The following is a 23,911-nucleotide window of genomic DNA, read 5'->3' as shown; positions in this document are numbered from 1 at the left end:
AGTTTTCATAACAGTTTTAATCGCGGCCCCCCTAACGTTTTTTTGAAAGGAGCCCACTAATACCAATTTGTTCTTTTTTATTTAATGATATATCATAGATGCATATTTTATTATACAGTACCTACTTAACTTTTATTAACATTTATCTAACTCTATATTTATTTTTCTAGTATCAGAATGTAATTTAAGTTAATTTGTTTTGGTTTCAATAGATGTATTTTTCATATTTTCAATTCGTTTTCTTTTTTTCACATCTTCGCGTGCCCCTTTTTGTTACTTCGCGGGGGCCCACCCCACAGATTGAGAACCACTGTGTTAAATTATGTTAAATTATGCTATCATATCATTTAATTTGCAAATGTATTTTAAATTTGTGCAAGTTGTAATGAGCCAGAAAATGGGGTCCACAGTTGAGTAAAGACCCTTGCAGCTAATAACACCTGAGCTGTTCTGTCTGTAGGAAAAAGACTTGAAAGACTGAATCATTTTTGAGCAGCAGCTTACTTTGTAACTTTTGCTGTTCGGACTCACAGTAATGCACAGTAAATGGAGCACAATTACTGCTTCAAGTTGAGTTTTTGAATTAAATGAGCATTTATGAATGTAATCATCATTGTGAATGTAATAATTTTACATTATTATTCCTACCCCTTTTTTCTTTTTATCATTTCATTAAATAAGAATATTGATTGAAATTAAGAATATTTTCATACACTGGATGTTCCAACTATTTGTGCATTTATTGAGCCCTCTCAATCCAATTTGAGACTGACTTGGAGCCAATGAATACAGTACGTCTCAAAAGCCTAAAGTAAACAGCACAAGTCAGCATCTAACTAACTTAACGTGTACAGTATGCCCTTGGGAGGTGAATGGGAAACTGGAGTACCCAGAGGAAAAACACACCGACATGGGAAGAGCTTGGTCCTAGCAGACAATGACCGTGCTAAGAGTTCAACCCACGTCTTCTGGAGCTGTGTGGCGACAGTGTTATGGACTGTACCACCCATAATGCATCTTATTGTTTTTCCTTTTCTTAATTGGTGTAGCTGTAGTACTAGGGTGTTCTACCATGTTAGCCATTATGGATGTAGTAAGAAGTCAAGCAAAATGACTCCTTTTATTGGTTAACTAAAACAGATTACAATATGCAAGCTTTCGAGGCAACTCGGGCCCCTTCTTCAGGCAAGATGTAATATTAAATCTTTGTTAGGGCGTTTACTTTTATTTTAGTCTGTTGTACGCTTTAAATAATGTGCTGTTTGTGCTCTTAATTAACTAGAGCAGAGGTACTGGATCGGGTGCTGTGGGTTGGAGTTGGTAGTGACGCTTCATTTAGCCTGCATTTGGTCTGGAATGAAAAATAGAAAACAAAGTTGTCTGGTCATAAATTTCAGATTTACTTTATAAAATGACAACATATTAATACATTTTTTCTGCTTTTCAAGTGAGCATCAGCACCAACACAGAAAGTGAGCTGATGACTTCTGTTTTCTCACTCCGAAGTGCTTATGTGTAACAAAAAATGGCCAATGCCAATCACAAGTACAAGGTGACATGACTTTTGTTTAAATATTGCATATGTGTATGATGTGATTACTCTATTTTAAGATATTCATGCCCTAAGTGTATTGGTAATTGCAAATTTCATAGTACCAGAGTAAGATTTACAGGTCCAGCCAACAGAGGAGCAGTAATGGGACCCAAGTTTAACACGAGTTATTTCATAGACAGGCTACATCCCGTATATTTATGTTTCACATCAATCTCAAAACCGATTTCCTACCCAGTTAGGACAGCTGCGAGAACAGAGAAATTTTTATATATTGTTTATTTGAGGAAAATATTATGATAATACTGACAAGTTCTGAAAAAGCTTTAAACGGTTCCTTTTATTTTTATTCTTCTAATGTAACTGTAATTATATACTGTAGAGTGTGTTAGAATTCTCCCAAATAAGTAAGATAAACTACAAACAAACAATGTACAGTAGTTTAAGATATTGCAAGAGATGTTTCAAATACAGAATGTTGCCTTATTTGATGTTACTGCAAAAAGTGCTGTTGGAGGATGTGGAGTAAATGTGAGTTCAAAACTATCTGACAAAAACAACAAAGATTTTCACCCAATATGTATTACGTGTGGGCAGCACGGTGGCGCAGTGGGTAGCGCTGCTGACTCGCAGTAAGGAGCTCTGGGTTCACTTCCCGGGTCCTCCCTGTGTGGAGTTTGAATGTTCTCCCTGTGTCTGCGTGGGTTTCCTCCGGGATGTATTGCGTGTAAGGCATTCCCAAAACATATCAAACCTGATACTTTATGACATCATTCACAGTTCAGTTCTTGACCTGGATATCTTTTGAATAATTTTAATCAAGATACATGTGTTCAGTTTAACATTTTTAAAATTAATAACAAGATCCTTTACAGTATACCAAAGGATTAAGAGTTTGGCCCAGTTTTTCAGATTCCTTACACTGGTGAGAGGAGCGTTTGAGGCTCTCATTTGTGCATGACAGTTTGATGTTGAGAAGCTCTTGAATGGTTCAGTCTAAATGAATCTCATTATGTCTGCAGACAGGAAATGAACACCTCATTACATGCCACATTCTTAAAACACCAAAATATTCTCTCTCTAGTAACAAAGGCACACCCAGAAGCAAATGAAAGACAATGAACTACTGAAAAATATATTTACAGTCTAAATGAGGAGGAAATAGTAAAAAATATATTATTATTGAAGCAGAACATTTACAATTCAACCCTTTGCTTAAAGGAAAAGAGTACAGTAGTGCACCCTGACCATGGAAGAAGTGCAAGTCCTGGTTACTCTTAAGTTGCTTTTTCTCAGAATATCACGGGAGATGCACTAGGAATGAGAACTTCCTCAGTAAATTGCTCAGTTACAAGTGTTTACAGTGCCCTGGCAACCACTGAATCATAGTGTATAATATTTTACAGATAAACTTAACTGAAATAATTTATACAATTATTACAAGCTGGTAAATCGAAAATAATATCCGAGTATTTTTTGGCCTGTAAGGAGAACATGTGGATGTTATGATAAAATGCTGACAGGACTATCTGCTCATGTTTGTTTTGTGCATCTCACACCATCAAAAAACAAACCTAACATCTTGTAATTGTACATAATGTGGCCTGCAGACTGTCAAAGAAGGTTTTCCTAAAATTTGTGGGTTTCCAAATTTGATTGGTCTTATTAATAGTACATATATTAAGATTAAATCTGGTATCAATGAGCCTTAAGACTACACAGAAAAGCATATCCTTCAGCAAGCTCAGTGTAAGGAATGTTTGTGAGGAAGTGGCTAGGAGCTACACAAGATATATTCAGGCTCTACATCAGTTGGGTGGGATATGCAACAGTCTGTACATTTATTTATTTATTTTTTGCCTGATAGCAACTAATCGGAAACAACTACTACACTGCAAAAAATGAAATCTTAACAAGCCAGGCAATCTTGAAAAGAAATAATAGATCTTGTTTTTTTTTATTTTAAGAATAACTGACTTGAGTAGATTTGTATGTGTAAGATATATAATCTCATTTTTAGAAAATTTAACAAGTTAACAAGTTAAACGTTCTCACTATATTGGCAGATAATTTTGCTTGATTCTAATACTTTTTTCTTGTTTTTCTTGTTAAAACAAGAAAAAGGTATTAGAATCAAGCAAAATTATCTGCCAATATAGTGAGAACGTTTAACAATTTAATTGACATTGCTTCACATTGGGTCCCTATTTTAAACTGCTTAAAGCAGGCACACCTCTTAGGGAAATTATTTTGGGTGAGGCTTCCTCTTCTCACCAGTTTTCTCTCAAGCCTTTAAGAAACATTCAAAAGAGATTGGTGAGAAACTAGTGAGAAGAGCTGAGTAAATCTGTCACTGTTCATTACCTAGAAACAGAGTTTTATCTTGTTGATTGTTAACTACCATTCATTATGAGAGATTCTAATTAAAACGTCATGTTCCCAGTGTTGACTTTGATCATGAAGGGGTACATGCTTATAATAAATTGGTAAAGTTTGGAGGTGTTACATACTATATATCTTCATTATTACTAGATAACATGTTGTAAACCTTACATATTAATGGGAAACAAGAAAAGATAGCTAGATTTCTTATAGAGTTCACGTTACATTTTCAGTTGGACTCTGTAGAAGAAAACAACAATGTCCAAGCACTAGGAGACATTTCCTCTGGCATATTTTAGATGGATCAAGTTTGTATCCTTCTTATAAATGAGCTTTCTCTATGTGTGCTAGCATGAAAACAAAGCAAAACAGGTGCTATAAGTGAAGCCCGAGGTAGCAGTTCCATAGTCCAAGTCTTTTTTCACATACCTACCTGTTAAGGAGGTAAAACAACTAATGATACAATTCATTAACAAATTAAAAAAAAAAATGTGTGTCCTCAGTAATTATACTTTTCAACATTTATAAATTTTTTAAAAATATACATTTTATCAGTCTTGTTATAGAAATGCAGGTACTGCATTCACTTTATAAAGGGAAAAAGAAAAGCAAATTTGAGAACCTTTCCAAATTAAATATATACATATTTTTATATACTGTACTGCTCAAAAAAATTAAAGGAACACTTTATAATCAGAGTATAGCATCAAGTCAATGAAACTTCAGGCATATCGATCTGGTCAGTTAAGTAGCAGACGGGGTCGTTATTCAGTTTCAGCTGCTCTGGTGTTATTGAAATTAACAACAGGTGCACTAGAGGGGCAACAATGAGACGACCCCCAGAACAGGAATAGTTTAACAGGAAGAGGCCACTGACATTTTTCCCTCCTCGTCTTTTCTGACTGTTTTTTCACTAGTTTTGCATTTGGCTACGGTCAGTGTCACTACTGGTAGCATGAGGCGATACCTGGACCCTACAGAGGTTGCACAGGTAGTCCAACTTCTCCAGAATGGCACATCAATATCTGCCATTGCCAGAAGGTTTGCTGTGTGTCCCAGCACAGTCTCAAAGTCTTGGAGGAGATTCCAGGAGACAGGCAGTTACTCTAGGAGAGCTGGAAGGGGCATAGAAGGTCCTTAACCCATCAGTAGGACCGGTATCTGCTCCTATGGGCAAGGAGGAACAGGATGAGCACTGCCAGAGCCCTACAAAATGACCTCCAGCAGGCCACTGGTGTGAAAGTCTCTGACCAAACAATCAGAAACAGATTTCATGAAGGTGGCCTGAGGGCCTGACGTTCTCTAGTGGGCCCTGTGCTCACTGCCCAATACTGTGGAGCTCGATTGGCATTTTCCACAGAATACCAGATGGTCTGGGGAGGCATATCCATGGAGGGACGCACAGACCTCTACAGGCTAGACAACGGCACCTTGACTGCCATTAGGTATTGGGATGAAATCCTTGGACCCATTGTCAGACCCTATGCTGGTGCAGTAGGTCCAGGGTTCCTGCTGGTGTATGACAATGCCCGGCCTCATGTGGTGAGAGTATGTAGGCAGTTCCTGGAGGATGAAGGAATTGATACCTTTGACTGGCCCCCACACTCGCCTGACCAAAATCCAATAGAACACCTCTGGGACATTATTTTTCGGTCCACCTGACGTCACCAGGTTGCACCTCAGACTGTCTAGGAGCTCAGTGATGCTCCGGTGCAGATCTGGGAGGAGATCCCCCAGGACACCATCTGTCATCTCATTAGCAGCATGCCCCAACGTTGTCAGGCATACAAGCACCTGGGGGCCATACAAACTACTGAGTACGATTTTGAGTTGCTGCCATGAAATTTCGGCAAAATGGACTAGCCTGCCACATCATTTTTTCACTTTGATTTTTGGGCTGTCTTAGAATTCAGCCCTCTGTAGGTTGATCATTTTCGTTTCCATCAAATGATGTGGCATCCTTTCGTTCCTAAGACATTACCCAGTCCATATCAGTATAGATATCTAGCAGGATTTTTTTTCCACTGAGATCTGATGTGTTTTCAAAGTGTTCCTTTAATTTTTTGAGCAATTTATATACTGTATATATTACAAGTTCTCTTAATGAAAGGCCTACACCTCTCAGGGTAATAATACTATTGATGTTTTCTTGCCATTATCACTGGAATATTGTCCAAGTAGTACTTCAGAGGGTGTAGTAACACAGTCTGCTCCAACTCTGCTTTAAGACAGACAGAAAGTTTACAAGTAATCAACAGATGTCAGGACACCTGTGCAAATTGTTTGCTTCAACTTGCAAGGCTTCATTTACTTTAATTGCTACACAACGTCTGTAGTTGTTCTCTGAAGAAGGACTGATATTATCTTTTTTCATTTTTTTCTAAACTAAACTTTAAATTTAAACCTCTGGCAGTTTACTGGTTACCTTTTCATCATTTTAGGTCATTAACTGCAGTTAAACTGATTAAACTGAGGCATTCTAAAACTTTTGACTGATAGTGTATATACTGTACATATCGCTTTGTGAAGTGGGCAGTGTTATTCTCCAGGAAAACAAACAAATTATCAGCATACAATGAATGTTGCTAATGGCTTTCTACCAAATGTTAGAGCGCTTACACTTCTGGTGTAGCATATTCAGGAGCTCGCATTCTTGTGCCTTCTTTCAGTCTGTTACAGAAATCTTCATCAATCTGGAGGCCTGGATAAGGAGATGCCCCTAAATGAAATCAAATATACATTAGAACATAACAGAACACACATAAAATGGCAAATAAATTTTGCTAAACATTTAAAGGATTATTACAAAAAATTATATGAACAGAGTGGACACATTCTTAAAAATGAATGTTAGCATTTTATGTCTTTACAGTATTTACAAAAGAAGAAAACACAGCACAAGGTATGCTTCAAGGATGTGTATAACTGTAGGTATAAAATTTAATGACAGCTTACCCAATACTTAGTTTGGTGTGAGTAAGACTTGAATTCTTCAGTTAGGCCTTACTTGCTGCGGGTGATGTAACATGTCAAAGAAAAGGTTAGTTAAGAATGACATGGATGTAGTTAGTACAGTTTAGTACCATGATTCTGAAATCCAGTGCATACTATATGATCAAGTTAAAATGCAAAGTGCATGATGAGGCTCTTGAGAGCTACAGGGCCTTAACAATTAGGTAAATTATATATGAAAGTATGTATGAGAGTATTTATTAAAGACAAAAAACACTAGGGCCAAAACATGACAAGTAGGTCAGACCACAAAGTAAAGCACTTTGCAGGAAAATATTGGTTGATTTACATATCATGGGGTCAGATATCTTGTACATACTACTGCATATTAATTACATGTTTTACACAGTATATCTCACTTAAATCTGTAGATGAATGAACTATGAAATTAGATTGGGAGATAAGCTGCTTCCTGAGTTGAATATTAAGTGGAGAACTGACGAAAGTACCAAGAGGTGGATCTTGTAAATTATTGGGAAAGGTACTATAAACAAAGGAACAGGAAGTATGAGCTGTACCACAAGAAAAAAATGCACATGTACTACGTGAACACAGACAGGTTATTTTTCCTGTTAGCTGACATCGGAAACCAGGATATAAACTGTGACGTGAAGCCTGCTGCAAACTCATAAGTCAAATATTCCTAGTCGAATCATCAGTACAATTAATAAGTTATGAACCAGAGCAATGATGACCTTAAAATAGAAGTATTCCAGTTAGTGATGTTAATTGTGTATTGATGGGTATTAAAAAGAAAATAAACTAAAATGAGTGGAAAGAGCAGAAAATAGCTTTAAAAGGATACAATTATGTAAAAAAGACAATTTCCCTTATATTCATCATACTATTTCTAGTTTCCGTTACTTCTCTAGCAGACTAAATACCCAATAAAAGACTTCAAACGTTTTTCCCTGTGGCATTATGACTTCTATTGTTTACAGTCTGCATCTCTGTAAAATCACTTAGGCAGGTATTTCGAACATACTTTCTAATGGATGATGCCTAAGAACTTGCATCTAGTGTCCTCAGACTGAATTTTTTGTTTTTTAGCAGAACATTTTGTTTTCTATACTGTTGGCCAAAATCTATTTGTTTAACATTTCTTAAAATATTTTTAAATAAATAAAAGTTCTGTCAGGCTATATGTGCAATTTTGTACCTTTATAACAATAGACATGGTAAAAATGTACATTTAAAGAAATTTTACAACTGATGTTGACAGCAGAAACTAAACTCACCTAGTGAGAATATTTCCCAAAGTAAAACCCCATAGGACCAAACATCACTTTGAGTTGTATAGACTTTATCAAAAATGGATTCAGGAGCCATCCATTTTAAAGGAAGCCTGGCCTGGAAAACAAAAACATGATTCAGGGTTACGCGACAAGAAAAAAAAAATTACATGCCATTAATTAAACGTAATTAAACAAATTGAGCAACAAAAATGGGACATATTTTATCCAGTATACCAAGAAGTTTTATCAGACTATAACAGTTTGCATTTACTTTTTAGCAGAGTATTTACAATGATAAACAACACATTAAAATAAACTTTGTTTGCCCATCCATCCATCACACAATTCCTAGTCCACATATGTTTCTGTCTAACTCTGAAAAGAGGAGGGACAGCACTTAGTGGAGTGCCGAGGCAGTTCTGCTTGGTGGGCTTGTGAAAAAGGAGCACACCATTCCAGAAGTACAGATTTTGTGCATCTTTCAGGAGCTTTGAATATCCAGTAAATAACCAAGCTGTAGCCATCGCCAAGGTGTGGGATATGTCAACTTAATAAACGCATAATGGCTTACATGCCTGAACACACAAACACATTTTACAAATGAAACAAGTAATTAAAAAAACAATTGAATGTGGTATAATCAAGGTTGGGCGGCACGGTGGCGCAGTGGTAGCGCTGCTGTCTCGCAGTTAGGAGACCTGGGTTCGCTTCCCAGGTCCTCCCTGCGTGGAGTTTGCATGTTCTCCCCGTGTCTGCGTGGGTTTCCTCCGGGCGCTCCGGTTTCCTCCCACAGTCCAAAGACATGCAGGTTAGGTCGATTGGCGATTCTAAATTGGCCCTAGTGTGTGCTTGGTGGGTGGGTGTGTTTGTGTGTGTCCTGCGGTGGGTTGGCACCCTGCCCGGGATTGGTTCCTGCCTTGTGCCCTGTGTTGGCTGGGATTGGCTCCAGCAGACCCCCGTGACCCTGTGTTCGGATTCAGCGGGTTGGAAAATGGATGGATGGATAATCAAGGTTATTATAGGTTTGCCTTTCTATATAAGTTTCTATTCCTATATTATTTCTGCTCTTACTTGGAAATTCAGTTTTTGTTTTAGTCCTCATGCTTTCATTTTACTTTAACTGTTTAGTTTTCATTTCATAAAGACATTCCTAGTTTATTTTATATAAGTTTTAGCTTCAGTAATTCTGGTGTGGTTAAAGAGATATTATGTAACTTAGTTTACAGTCACAAGGAGAACATAAGAACAGGCTACAAGAGAAGAGGCCATTCAGCCCAACATGCCACTCCAGAGAGAACTGTACACCTAATGGAATGTTTGTTCAATGTTAGTAGATGCCTGCAGGTACTGTTAGGTGACAAAGTAAATACATCTGTGAAGTGTTTTTTCTTTTTGAGTATATGTGAGCATATCAAGATTTGATGTTCATTTAAACAGTGTCTTTAGATACAGATTTAATCAGAAACAAAAAAAAAGAAAATTTGAATCTGCAATAATGTATTCATCTTAAAATGAAAACATATATTTTTACTGTTTGTTTTTTCAAAAATGTTTGACATACCCAGGGCAGATTCGGTGGTAATACTATTAAAATGTGTTGGATAGGTCACAGAATAGTGGTTTTAAATAATGCAAAGACAAACGCAAAATTATGTAGGGAACTGCAAGCACAGTGATAATCTTCTTTACAAGCCCTGTTAGAATGGGATTTGTAAGCAGATGCTGGATTTCACATGGAACTGTACATGAAACAAAAAACAAAATCCTGAAAGCAAACGCCTTAATATACCCACCTACCAAACCCAGCCCATATAAGAAGGCTTGGAATCCGAGCCATTCAGAAGTATCACACCATTCCTGCACATGGCACTAGAGCTGTCAATAGTCTGTTATTGAGCATACTCTTTCAAGACCTTTAATAACTGCTAATTAGATGAATATGCTTACATTTTGCACTTGTTTATTTGGTCGATTGTACTTGAATCCTCTTGAGTAGTGAGGAATAAAACAAGATGTTTACCACATTAGTCACTATAGCAAACTGCAAGTGTTTATCTGAAAGACCTAAATATTTTCCTCTTTAAATTCCAATTAAATTCTAATTCTCTTGCACAAAAACTACCAAATTAATTTAATGTGGAGAAGTTTTGACAGACATGCTACTATGATTGACTCAAATGATGGTGGCACTTTCAATGATGTTCTGCCTAGCGATTGATGAGAATTACATTGCCCTAATCAGTTTACAAAGGTTAGTGTCTGCATGCATACCATCCCACCGAGGTAGCCTGTGCATTGACTGAGGGTACTTTGTGCTTTGATTAATTGTAAAGCATGTGTCAATGGTCCATCAGCAATAAAGGACTTTAATGGGTGCCACCTTATTGTATGTCGACTTCGATTAATTTGTGGGTAGTCATTGACCCCAAGTATCTTGCCTCTGTAGGGTAAAACAGGTCATGTGCTTAACCTTCATGTAAGTAAATGATGTGGAAGGCACACTTTAGTATAATGGTTGTTTATTTTGCAGTGGTGAAATGTGTTCTTTTTATTTTTTTCTGATGTGTTATTATTGTGCTAGTATGGCTGAGAGAGGATGGCATTTGTGACTTGTTTATTCGTAAGCATTTGTTTTATACTGTTCAGATATGGATTTCACGTGTACATTATTTAATATGAATTGGAAAGTAAAAGACAAATATATCACTGCATGCACTACCATTGACCTGCTGATAACAATGTTATTGTTGTTAAGAGAATAAGCAAATAAAGCAAATGGCTAGCATTACTAGTTCTACACAGTACTACTATTTATGCTTTATGAAAATAAGAAAGGGTTTTGAACTCCTTGCTCCCAGACCTTGTCAGAAAATATAATGAATGGTGTACCACACAGGGGCAAAAAAGGATGCTTCTTACTTACTCTGTTGATTAAAATGACCCAAACCTTTTCAGATGGTGATCACATTCTGATCACGCTTTCACTGTAGCGAAAGCAAAGAAGAGAATTTTCAGGAATGTTTATGTTATCTTAATTCAAAATTGTATATAGCAATATTAAATAAAAGGGGACATCCTTTTCGCTCAATGTTGTAATAGGTGGGATAAGGCAATGGACCAGAAATTTAGTGTCAGGTACCACAATAGATTATCTATTAGGCAGTAATGTCCCATTGGGTGTTCCTCTGAACATTTGTGAATTTTCAAAACTAAAAGGAAATCGTAATGTTTTATGTTTTATGTAATGACTGGGATGTTAAAACACATTTAGTGTGAGAATGTCTTGACAAATTTTCTGACATTTAATAAATTTTGTCTTATATACAGTAGAGTGAAAAGTGTTGCATTCAAGCTGAAGAAGTGATACTGAGTACAAAAATTCTGAAGAGAAACATAAACACATCTACTGCTCCATCTGAACAAGACAATGTCATGAATGGCACAGTGCTTCAAACATCTTGAAAATGTACCTGAGCACCCATATCATAACATCTGGGACTGAAAGACTCAAAGATATGAGGAATTTTACAATACGATTTTACAGAATTCAGAGCAGGGCCGAGAGCCACCGTGACTGTAGTTTTTCATTTTTCAAATTTCTTAATTATTACTTGTTAGTGCCCTTATTCTGTCATATGAGGTGTTTCTTCTTGACTACATTATTAAAACCAATTATTACCTCTCAGTTCATTACTTTTTTCCTTTCAATTATCCATCCATCCATTATCCAACCCGCTATATCCTAACTACATGGTCACGGGCCTTTCAATTATTTCATTAAAAAATATTATTCTGGATGAACACACTGATGCTAATTAAATTGTTCCTCTTTTATTTGGATCACATTGATAACTATTACAAAACAAGACAATTAAGAATCAAAGACTCTATATATGGCTGTTTAATACGAAATAATTAACATTTGGAAATCTTTGCAAGTGAGTGAACTAAAATTAAGAAAAATAAAAACAATATTCTGTTAACTGCAGTAATTTAAAACTTTCCTGGACTGGGGACCCCACACTATAAAGTATGCCTGCGTGTGAGGAGCAGAAATAAATTAATTCCCTGAAAAGGGAAAGCACTGGCCAAAAAATGCTGTCCTCAGTCTATTCTAGTCATGCATCCTTAAAACTTAGCAGCCACTCTCTTTAAAACAAAGAATGCCTTTCCTACAAAAAGAAGAAGCTGGTTTATAATGTTGGGAACTTCATTATGAAAATGTAATAGACAAGGCATGTAGCATAATATGCCATTTTTGTTGGAGCACAAAGCAGGTCCACATATTTATGGATTTTTATGTGACTGACATGGGCCTGTACTAGTCTGGAGTGGAGAGTTCAGGCTCTCTTGAAATATAGAAATTCTAATTATGCTTTAAAAATGTTCTGGTCACTTTGCTCTTTAAAGTTCAAAATACAGGCAATGTTGGGTGGGTCTGATAAAAAAAAAAATGAAAAATAAGTTTTAAGACATGACCTCAAACCACAAAAAAAGAATCAGAATTCAGAATAAAATGCAAAACGCTTTAATTGCCCAGAACGTTACAAAAAATCATTAAATAACCAACAGAGAATTGTATTCAGAGAGTCTGCTTCTCAGATGGCTTTGATTCAAAGCTCAATGGCTCCTTCTACTGATGTTGGTGCAAGAAAACATGCTAATTTCAGAATTATTTTCTATAAATACAAAACCTCAACACACAATTGAATTGGGCCAAGATCTTACCTAATAGGTATTATCAAGATTTTTCTTTTCTTTTCTTACAAAACTACAAATCTTAAAAATCAAAATTATTCTAAACCTCTTTTTAAGGCAATCTGTACTATATAGTATATTAGTAGATTTTATGCTAAAAAATATTTGCTACATTTAACTATTTTCCTTTTATGCATTATAATAGGAAGAAGCCAAAAGTTGCATGTTTATTGAAGCTCACAAAGGGCAAAATGAACAGGCCATAAACCAAAGTTGCAGGCAGTCAGAGCCTGCCTATATGAGGGCTTTACTCCTGTCCACTTCCAAAGGACTACAGAGCACTTCCTTTTTAAACTCCTTTTTTCTTTGTCTATGACCTTACCAATGAAAGGACAGTCTGTCCTGAACTTCCCCAGCCAGAGGCAATGTGTTGCTTGCTGTGAACCAAGTAGGTTTTTCATGGTGTTGTGCCATACTAGTGGTGTCTTTGCCCCTGGCTGTCTCTTGACAGCTATACTTCAATTTACAGAATGCATATCATTTCCCACTATTTTATATGATTTATATCAGGGGTGCCCAATATGTCAATTGCAATTGACCGGTAGATCAGGTTGCATTCAAAAAATTTTTTTTTAGATATTAGTCTATCATCTATCCTCCCTGTGGCATTTGCCACTTGATTGACATAGAGGTCAGCCAGTCTGAGATCTCTTCTCTTCTAACACATGGGTCACCACGCATGCATGATCAAACGCACAAGCTACTGCACAACTACAGTGATCTAAGTGACCTAGTTAGCCTTCCAAATTATATCTACTAAAGAAGGGATTTTAAAAAATAGGGGGAGGGGATGCTGGACCAAGTAAAAAATCAAAAATGTTCCACTTCCATGCGGAATGGAAAGAGGACTTTTTTTTCACAATGTCACATTCAAAGTGCATTTGTCTGATCTGTCAATCTATCATTGCTATTCTAAAGTAGGGAAATGTGGAGAGGCACTTTTGAACTGTTCATAAAAACTACAACACTGTCTTCCCTCCAAAAAGCATGCTGAGAAAGAGAAAGAAGAGGGAACTAAAATTGCAGTTAATTGGACAGCAGTCATTTTTCACTCAGCTGAATTCAAAAACAAAGGTAGACACTGAAGCATCGTTCTGGGTGAGTTACTCCATCATTAAGCATAAGAAGCCCTTCCAAGATGGAAAGATGATAAAAGAGGTCTCCTTTGAGGCAGCTGACTTGTTGTTTCGGAATTTTAAAAACAAACCAGAAATATTATCTTCAATTAATTCTCTTCAGCTATCAAGAAATACAGTTATATGGCATTGTGAAGTAATGGCCGATGATTTGACACAGCAGCTTTGGAAGGACATTGTGGACTGCGAGTGTTTCTCACTGCAATTAGAGGAGTCTACAGACATAAGTATTTGACTGCAAAAGAGAAGCTCTTAACAATAATGAAAGAACACACTCAGAGAGAAGGCATTTTTCAGTCTTTCAAAAAATTTACTAAAATTCAAAATGATTAATGCAGTTATGCAAGGTACGCCAACATATATTTTATAATATAAAATTAGCATATAATTAGCATTTTTAATATATGTAGAACATTTTGAAATGGGCATTTTAAAAGTAGCTTGCAAGCCAAAACAATGTGGGCACCCCTGATTTATATATAGTATACAGCTTTAAAATAAAGCATTACTAATCATAGATAATGTACCTCTTCTTTCATACTTGTGTTGAAACATTTACTGATTGTTTTATCTACAAAGATGAATTAGTGTCAAGTTTCATTCAGTTTCTGTGGTTAAAACACACACTTTAGTTTTTTCCACTGTACATTCCAATTTTTCTCCATACAAATTATAAGAATTCAGTTGTGTACTTGAAATAAAAAGTGACATACTTATGTTTTGGTGTAAATTAAGTAATGATTTCTAGTCATACTGTATTTTTTTGTTTTAAAAATATAAAATAAGAAATACATACTTACATCTCCCTTTCTTACATAATCAGGATCCTTATAAATGTCCCTTGCAAGGCCAAAGTCACAGATCTTGACCACATTGTTCTCAGATAAAAGGATGTTCCTTGCTGCCAAGTCTCGGTGGATACACTATAATAAAAAAGCACCACAATAAAATGCATCCTTTGCAATTCCTGATATCACTATTTACACAGCGAGTCTCTTTAATGTTACTTGTTTTCTTTACAAAAAAAAAAACTCATTGTAGGTAAATTTCTCTGAGGGAAGCAGACTGAAGACCATAGGAAGTCTGAGCAAGTTCCTCAAATCCCACAGAAACAGACAATAAAGTGTGGGGTTGTACAGTCTAAACATCCATTCATATCTATAGGTATGTGTGGGTTATATATATATATATATATATATATATATATATATATATATATATATATATATATATATATATATATATATAAACACTTTATAATATGTATATATATAATATAATATATATATATTCTCGTGAGTGTGACTTGCACCACTCATCTCCAACATGAATACTTTAAATGTATTGGGCAGTCTATAATGACACAAAATGTGATACACCTCTAACAAACCAAAAAAGTTCCATGATTGCTTTACACTATGAGGATACAAAAAAGATTGCATAACCTTTTCAGTCATAGTTTCCTTAGCTCTCCACTAAGGGAGTGACTGGCGCCAGCTCTGACTGCAGGATGCTCAACAGACAGAATGATGCTGTATTTGTTACCAAATAGTAATATAGCACCCTTTCTTACTTCTCATTAAGCATGGCTAAGAAAAACAAAAACTAAATATACTGTTACTTACACTAACAATAGCAAATTACTATAAAATGAGTATGTTATAATATACGTATATGAACAGCAAGGATATACTGTAATTTGCTTATTGAATTATTGTTTCATATATAATGCAAACCACTTTCCAATACATTTTATTACCAGTTCACTTTTTATAAGTTTATATTGAAATTACTTTTTATTTTCCATTATTTTTCTCCATCTTATGCAAGATAAATCGAGGAGATTTTATAGTATCATATGATAATAACAGCTCACCTGCCCTATAAAAAACAAATACACAACATATGTCTGAAGTAAATTCATATTTGATCATACACTAGTCAGTAGGAAATTAGATGACATGAAAAAATAAAAATGAGAAGAGCAGACATCTAATTGTAAAACTGAGTTTGGAGTGGAAAAACATTTTAATTCAAGATACTGTAATTGTTCAACTTGATATAACAATGTACTTTACTGTAGAAGTATATTAAGTAGTAATAATGACACACAACAACCTGTACAGTTATAAATATAAATAAATGAAAATATAACAGGTTCTGTCCAGATATTAGCTTAAAAGATTAATATTAAATGGATGACCTGTAGTAAATTGCATTTGGAATGTTCTTTGGCCAGTTCATGTTTAAGTTTAGAGGTCATGCTTTCAGATTGCCTTATTTAGTTCTACTGTAGCACTTCATGCCTTGTTCCTATATTTTGGACTTGCTAAATCAAAACAGACCAAATGAAACAAAATTGTCTTAGAATCAGAGAAGTTCAGTGAAGATAGACCCATTTCTTTTTTTAAATACTGAGAAGAGTCAAGGGCATGCTGAGGTCAATAGGGTTAGGTTTTCTGAGAAAAGTAGCAAGGCAGTGGCTCAACCCAAAACCAGACAGCAGATTTTCAATAACCTACTGATGTCCTCTTTCTATGTAACAAAGCTGTCTTCCCTGCTGAGGTTTAAAAATAGAGACAAACTACATATGGTAAAGACTGCTATGAATATGCATATAACGCTCACCAGTCTGAACATAACACACAATCAAATATGCTTTTTTTTTATCACAAATCAAACTTTCTTTCATTTACCTTTCTGGATGCAAGAAATTCCATTCCTCGAGCAACCTGAAAGCTGTAGGAAATTAGGTCTTCCATTACAATAGGTTTATTGTACAGAGAATTGGAATCTAGTGAAGAAACATAACACAATGTATTGTTGAAAATGCTCACTGATTACAGACAAATATTTAATTAACTGGCATTTATTGGCATCCATAATTTTATAAATTTATATTTTCTTAGAGCAAAATTAATTATTTCCATTTAAAAAATGGGAAAGAAATAATGTCTAATTATTTCTTGGAAGAGTCTAAGTACTGTTTTGGTTAGATGTATAGCAAAAATTTTATGACCTTTTATGACTCTTACATTTTATTTTTTTGGCAGAAATATCCTACTAACAAATACATTTGCTCTGCTATGGGAGATATTTACAGTATGTCAGAAGCAGAAAAAAAATCTTGAGAAAACTGGAAAATTTTTTCATTAAACTATTCATTTCTGCTAACTCAGATTAACAAATGAATTTATTTTATTTGGTTTTACAATTGACAAATATCAAAATACTTTAAATAATTATTCTAATTTACTAAACAGGATAGTAAAGGCAGAAGTAGATTTAGAGTTAGAGACTAAAATGTATTAATAAAATTACATTGTTACTTAAAGAATAAAACATGTAAAGGTGATTGTAAAAGATATTATATTGTTGAAAAGTAAACTGTGACTAAGCAACAGTATGCAGCTTTCCACGAATGGAAAGTTTCTCAAGAGCTGCCGAACTCTGACTAAATCCCTGTCACGTACTCAGTTACAGAAGGTGCTATAAGTGCCTGATCCACATTGCCTCTTTCTTCCCATCTCATTAAATCAAGGCGGGCCTCAGCAATACAATCTCCCACGGATGTTTATTTGATTGATAATCAGGACAAAGTGCTGAGATACACAGCAAAAATTAAAAATATGACTAACACTAGTGTAACAGGAAGGAACGGATACCTACCCTCCTCTTCCTCTTCGACATCACTCAGACTTTTATCTTCCTCAAACCCAGAGCTTGCGGTGCTTGCACTGCTGGCTACACTACACAACTTCTCCTTTTTCACCTCCGGGAGTACCACAGGGCTTTTGTCAGACTGTTCATCCTGTACATGGGTTTCCTTTAAACAAGCAGATAAGCTAAAATAGTACTGGCAAGTAAGAAAATCTAGAAAGCTAGACAGAAATTGGAGCATACCGGAAAGTACACAAACATGAGTACTACGCTGTGTATTTTACTGCATGTGCAGTCATTTCGATGCAACAGCCACTTTAGGTGCATTTGCATAATATTGTATATGACTTTAACTTGGTTCATTGTTTTAATTTACTTAATAAAATGAATTAACTGAAGGATCAAGAATGCCTTTAAAACCAAAAGGATGGGTAGTGCAGAACAGCAATTCCTATCTACTTGAAAGCAAACAACACAAAACTGTGTGTGCTTTATAAAGTGTTTGTCATATGATCTTCATGAAAGGTACCTTATAAATTCAAGATTTATAGAAATGATAATCAGCATAAAATAATGTTAAAGAAATCAGCAGAAGAGCAACTCTCCTGTGGGAGCAGCTATTATTTTACATAATGGAGGCAGTGGTGCAGTATAAAATAGTAGATATGACTCACACATATGAAGTAAATTAAGCCAGGAAAGGTTTGTTTGTCAGGTATGTATACTAGTTGGTAAAGTTTAAATAATTTCTATTTAAAAATTAAACCATGCACTTCTTAGTTTTTTTTTTCTTTCTATTTTTTTGCAGTCTGCATTTCTTTTGTTTTATTTACGGTCACTTATTGTAAATTAAATGGAGCTCCTGCATAAAACTGTTTTGCCTAAACAGAATTTGTGGATATGGTGGACTATTGGTAAATTTCATTACTTGAATCCCAATATTGAAGCCAAACTTAGATTTTTTCAGTGTGACATTGCCAAGTAACACTTTAAAATAACTTTCATTAATAAATCTTTACAAGCTTTGCACCAGAAGAATGGTTCCTACTTTAGATTACATGCTACAAAAAGATCAACAAATTTTTTAAAGATGTGTCTTAGTGACTTATGAATGAAAATTATTATAAATGTTTACATATATATTATACAGATTGAACATCTTCAGTCTGAAATTCCTGGGATCAGAAGTATTTTTATTTGTTTCATATACACCTTATACACATAGCCTGAAGATAATTTTATACAATATTTTTAATAATTTTATACATTAAACAAAGTTTGTGCGCAGTAGCATTACCAGAATTCCTGTATTAGCTGTTAAACAACAGCAGCAAGAAACCACGGCAGTCTTCCCATCTCCACTTATGATGTTGTACTTTGATTAAAACATTATTGTACACAGAATAGTGCAGGTAGGCCTGGTGGTGACGGTGTTTGATAACAAACTGGCTCCAACACAGCATCTGAATCTATGTTTCCACTTTTGATTTGTGCTGCCTCCTTCCGCATAGCAATATGAAAGAGCTGCACAACTGAAATCACGCCTTTCACCCTTTGGTAATTCATCCTCTGCTCTTCCAGCCCTCAAAACTCGTTGCCCATGTGTTGGTGCGCCACTTGAAATTCAAAAGGGTGACTGAAGAAATCGTTCCTAAATGCTAAGCACCAGCTCACGTGTTATTCACATCTGCTAATCAGCAAACAAAATTTGAGGGAACATTAGTCTGAGCTTCATATGTGCTCAAAAGATTTTGAATTTTGGAATTAGGGATACTCTCTTGTATTATATATAACATTCTCAGAACCTCTTAATCCATTTAAAATTCCTGAGCAGAGTATATTATAGCACAAAGAAAGCCCAACTAGAATGTCACTCCTTGTTAGGGCATACGCTACATTCTTTCACATCAAACAAGTGACTGTTGCTTGACACTCACATTTGCATATCTACAAGATGTTTGCAAAGCAGAGCTAACCAATGTGTCTTTATTTTAGAGTCCTCTTCTGGTCTGGGCCTAAGAGGGATATGCTCCTAAAGTGGCAGCAAACTGCTCGATGTAATGGGAATACATTGAGAAGCCAGCTATGCAAACAAGTGCAAACATGGCACTTAGAGAGCATTTCAGATTCTTCTCTCTGCTATTAGAGTCCAAGCTTGAGTCAGCTAACAGAGAGCAGGGGAATTAGCGTGGCATACGGGTTGCCTCAGACACCAGGTGAGTGGAGTGAGGCAAAGCCGTATGATAGGTATGAGTGAGCAAAGGAATTAAAGACCTGAGCAGCATTTTGTAATTGGCATCAAAGAAGCTACATGGTCCTTTTTAGGGCCACTTACCAGCAATTCTTGTTAAGAGAATTCCTCCATCTACCACAAAGAGGTCATTACAATAATAAATTTTAAACCCTGGCTTTGTATCTTGTTTCTGGTGGTTCATTCTGTTAAATCCGTACATTATTCCTGTAGATTTCCCCAAGGTTGCACCAGTTTTGCTCCCTTGTCTCCAAAGATGCAAGAGTTAGGCTAATTGATAGTTTTTAATTCACGTCTTACACACTTAATAACTGGAGAAAGTACAGTAGTATAGATACAGATCACATATTGCTGGTTTAAAGAACTTTTTCATTAGGTTCATCCTAAGGCCTACTAACTGTCATACCTTGTGCTGAAGAAAAACATCTCTCTTGCCTTTCAGATAGTTGGAAAGATTCCCATATTTACAGTATTCTACAATCACCATCAAAGGGCCTATGGGAAAAGAAATTGTATCTTTATATGCAAATATCTTACAAAATAAGACAAATAAAAAAGCCGTTCATTAAATGACAAAATACGAAGTATGAAGTGCAAATATTTATAATCATACTGTCAACCTGTCACTTGTTAAGTAAAAAAATAAATTTAAATTTGACAGCTTTTATGTGAATTCAAATAAAGGAAAAATCAAAAGCACAACAGAAGTCAGTGGTTTTACTTCATTGACAACAAAGTATACTCGGCAAATTTTATATTACAAACAGAATTTTTTGTATATAGACTTAGTTTTTTGTGTTCCTTAATAATTACAACATTTTTAAACCTATTAAATTCAATTCAGGGAGCTGAGGCAGAAGAAGTCGATTCTGGCAGAACTTGATGCAAAAGGGAGAAAAAAACTCTGGCCTGGGGCAAGTCCATCGTAAAGCCCAAAACATGCACACCCACACACTTCCACTCAGACATGTTTGTATCACAAACCTAACAAACTCATCTCTGAGCATGTGAGAGTAAAACAGGAGTAGCCAGAGGAAGAACCTGTAAACTCCACACATACGACCACTGGGTAGGCGATTCAAACCCAGGACATTGAATCTGTGACATCTGTGAGGTGGCAGCACTAACCAATGCACCATCATGGTGTCCTTCTTGATTATTCCAGCATCTCAAAACAACTGACTAATACTCCACCCCAATTCAACATCTGGGACAACATTCATGGGTTTGTTTCTACTTCTACTGTCTACTATCAAATAAACTGAAAAGACTTAATTTGGCAACTGCTTATTTTTACACATACAATTAAAACTGCGTTAAAGAACTGTTTGCAAACAAATGACATAAGTAATGTTTCATCATTTATCTTTTCTGTTTGATTCAGTTATAGCTGGAATGAAACAAACAAACAGAGGAAAATCCTCTCCTACAGGAAGAACATAGAGACTCCACACAGATAACAATTCAGTTGGGATTCTGGATATGAGTTGGGAGCTGCAGTTCTAAATGCTGTACCGCCATGCCATTCTAGAATTAATAATAATTACTGAAAATCATATAATCTTAGAAAGATGGGAGCTAAAGCCTTTAAATCATACTGAGTTACAATATAAACTTTCTATCTTGAGATGGACAGTCTATCGGAGGAGAATGTCCTAAAACGGACATTGTACACTGGAGTATTTTTATTGTATTAATTTTCAAATTACTTGTTTTTAATACGTTGTTCAGGTTACTACATTAGGTTAATTTACTGTAAACAAACTAATTGCTATAATTTGAAATTATTTGTTTTTGAAAGTGAAGCATTTTCGTTATAACAACTTATGAGCAATAAATAAAATATGAAAAAGTATAAATATTTTTTGTAGAACAATAAAAGTATTACCAAGTAAAAATGACAAGTCTGATATGTTGACAGTAATAACCTCAGTACTACTTACTAATCAAACACAGACTGCATCTGTGGGCAACCTCACATTTCTTTGTTGAAGAGTTCTACTAAATAGATACTTGCCTGTCCTCCACGCTAACTTGTGAAGCTGGTTGTTTTTTAGTGATGCAAACAAGTATATGCATGGAAAATAGGCTGTTTGATCTCCTATAACTTTACAGTATATGTACTGTATTTTTAAAGAAATGAAAGTAATTGCTCATTACAAGCATCTATTACCTTACAGGGGAATTGGACCAGACTTTTTTTGTTTCACATTCCAAGATTCATTTACTGTAATGTGTATGTATGACATTTACATTTACTTATTTGGCTGACGCCTTCATCCAAGGCACCTTACAACATTTATGATGCAACAGGTTACATATCTTTTGGTTTTCCAACTGGAGCACAGGCAGGTCAAGTGACTTGCTCATGGTCACACAGTGTCAGTAAGAGGATTTGAACCCACAACCTACATACTGAACTGATTATATGGTAAACTGTACATAGTGGGTATTATACAGTTTCTGCTATGGAAGGACAGCCCAGAGTATCTGATACTCCTTCACCACCTTTATTCTAATGGCCCAGAACAATGAGAATTTTACTGTGAAAATGTAAAGTACAAACCTGTAAATAATAACATTCCCAACCCTATTTAATCCTATTCAGGATGGTAGGGAGCTGGAGCCTATCCTGGGAGCATTGTGCTCAAGTCAGGAAGTAGTCCTGGACATAGCACAGGTTCTACTGTAGGGCCCGCTCAAGCACAGACCCAGACTGACACTTGTTTGGGCTTAGAATCATTAAATATCTTAACTGGCAGATTTTTTGGGAAATAAATAAATGTAGCCTCACTTCTGAATACAATAGTAAGAACAATGGAGATACAATAATGACACTAAGGTGAAAACATTTACCTTTAGCTGTAACATTATAAAGTACAGTATACTTTTATTCCATGCAATTAACCCAAAAATTCTTTACAAATGTAAAAAATGATAACTCCAGCAGAATCTTTTTATTCATTAAGAAGAAACAACCTTCCCTAAAATTATGATCATTAAAACAAGCATTGCTAAATGCAGACCAATAATACTTGCACACGAATTAGGGACTTGTGCTATTTTAGGTTTAAGTGATGCAAAACATAATGTGTATTTTTGCACATTATTATACAATACTAAATATGTCATAACTTCAGCTAATTTCTTTATTTTATCAACCAGTGTTTTTCACCATTATGTAGATGACAAAGGTGGTTAGAAAGCTAGGCACTAGGTGTCAAAAAGCACCTGCATTCCTTACTTGTCACCATTAAAGGAAATATGCCGTAGGTAAAAAGTCATTCCCCATGACTAAGGTGAGGAAGAGAGCAGTTAGTGGAGGGACTGTGCTGTTGCTTTTCTACTTCAGGAACGATGCTGTGTAGTACTGTTTGTCGCCTTCTTGTGTTTGGTCCCTACAGCTGTGTGGACATTTTAGAATGCTTTCTTTAATAAATAGTTATGAATTGCTTCAGCACTTCTAATAGATCTATTGCAGACTTCTACTGTAGAGGTTTTGCTTTTGCTGCGGTAAACTAAGGCAAAAAGTTAGGAAGTAAGAATTGGTGCTGGAAAACATTTCTGTCCATCTGAGAGTTCATTTGTATTCACTATTATGCTTTCTAAATTACATTTACACTGCATTTACTCATACAGACAAGTATAGAACTAAAAAACTAATAACTAATTTTGCATTGTCTTAACAAGCATTCACATTTATGAATTTAAATAAAGGTGTCTGTGAAATAATGAATAGAAAAAATTAACAGGACAGGACCCTTCTCTTATGGCACTGGTACATTATGTGCATACTCCTCTATGTTTTTAGCTCTCTTTTGTATGTCTATTTTCTTTGTATACAGTATTTTTTACCATTGTTGTTATTTTATTTATTATTAACAGTGTTTTTGAGTGGTGTTTTGCATTCTCATTTTGGATTTAC

General features: G+C 35.4%; 1 protein-coding gene across 3 annotated transcripts in view; it reads right to left on the bottom strand.

Moving 5' to 3' along the window:
- flt1 (fms related receptor tyrosine kinase 1) overlaps window positions 1-23,911 on the bottom strand; it is a 170,924-nt gene that overhangs the window by 19,792 nt on the left and 127,221 nt on the right. For all 3 annotated transcript variants that reach the window (XM_051926511.1, XM_028799484.2, XM_051926512.1), the window contains 6 exons: window positions 20,393-20,481; window positions 17,745-17,901; window positions 16,772-16,869; window positions 14,876-14,998; window positions 8,185-8,296; window positions 6,554-6,653 (listed from right to left, as the gene is read on the bottom strand). In XM_051926511.1, coding sequence (XP_051782471.1) covers window positions 6,554-6,653; window positions 8,185-8,296; window positions 14,876-14,998; window positions 16,772-16,869; window positions 17,745-17,901; window positions 20,393-20,481 — 679 coding nt within the window. The remainder of the gene's footprint in view (window positions 1-6,553; window positions 6,654-8,184; window positions 8,297-14,875; window positions 14,999-16,771; window positions 16,870-17,744; window positions 17,902-20,392; window positions 20,482-23,911) is intronic.

The sequence above is a fragment of the Erpetoichthys calabaricus genome, chromosome 4, assembly GCF_900747795.2.
Source record: "Erpetoichthys calabaricus chromosome 4, fErpCal1.3, whole genome shotgun sequence".
Taxonomy (NCBI): Eukaryota; Metazoa; Chordata; class Cladistia; order Polypteriformes; family Polypteridae; genus Erpetoichthys; species Erpetoichthys calabaricus.
This window is presented reverse-complemented; position numbering and strand designations above follow the sequence as displayed.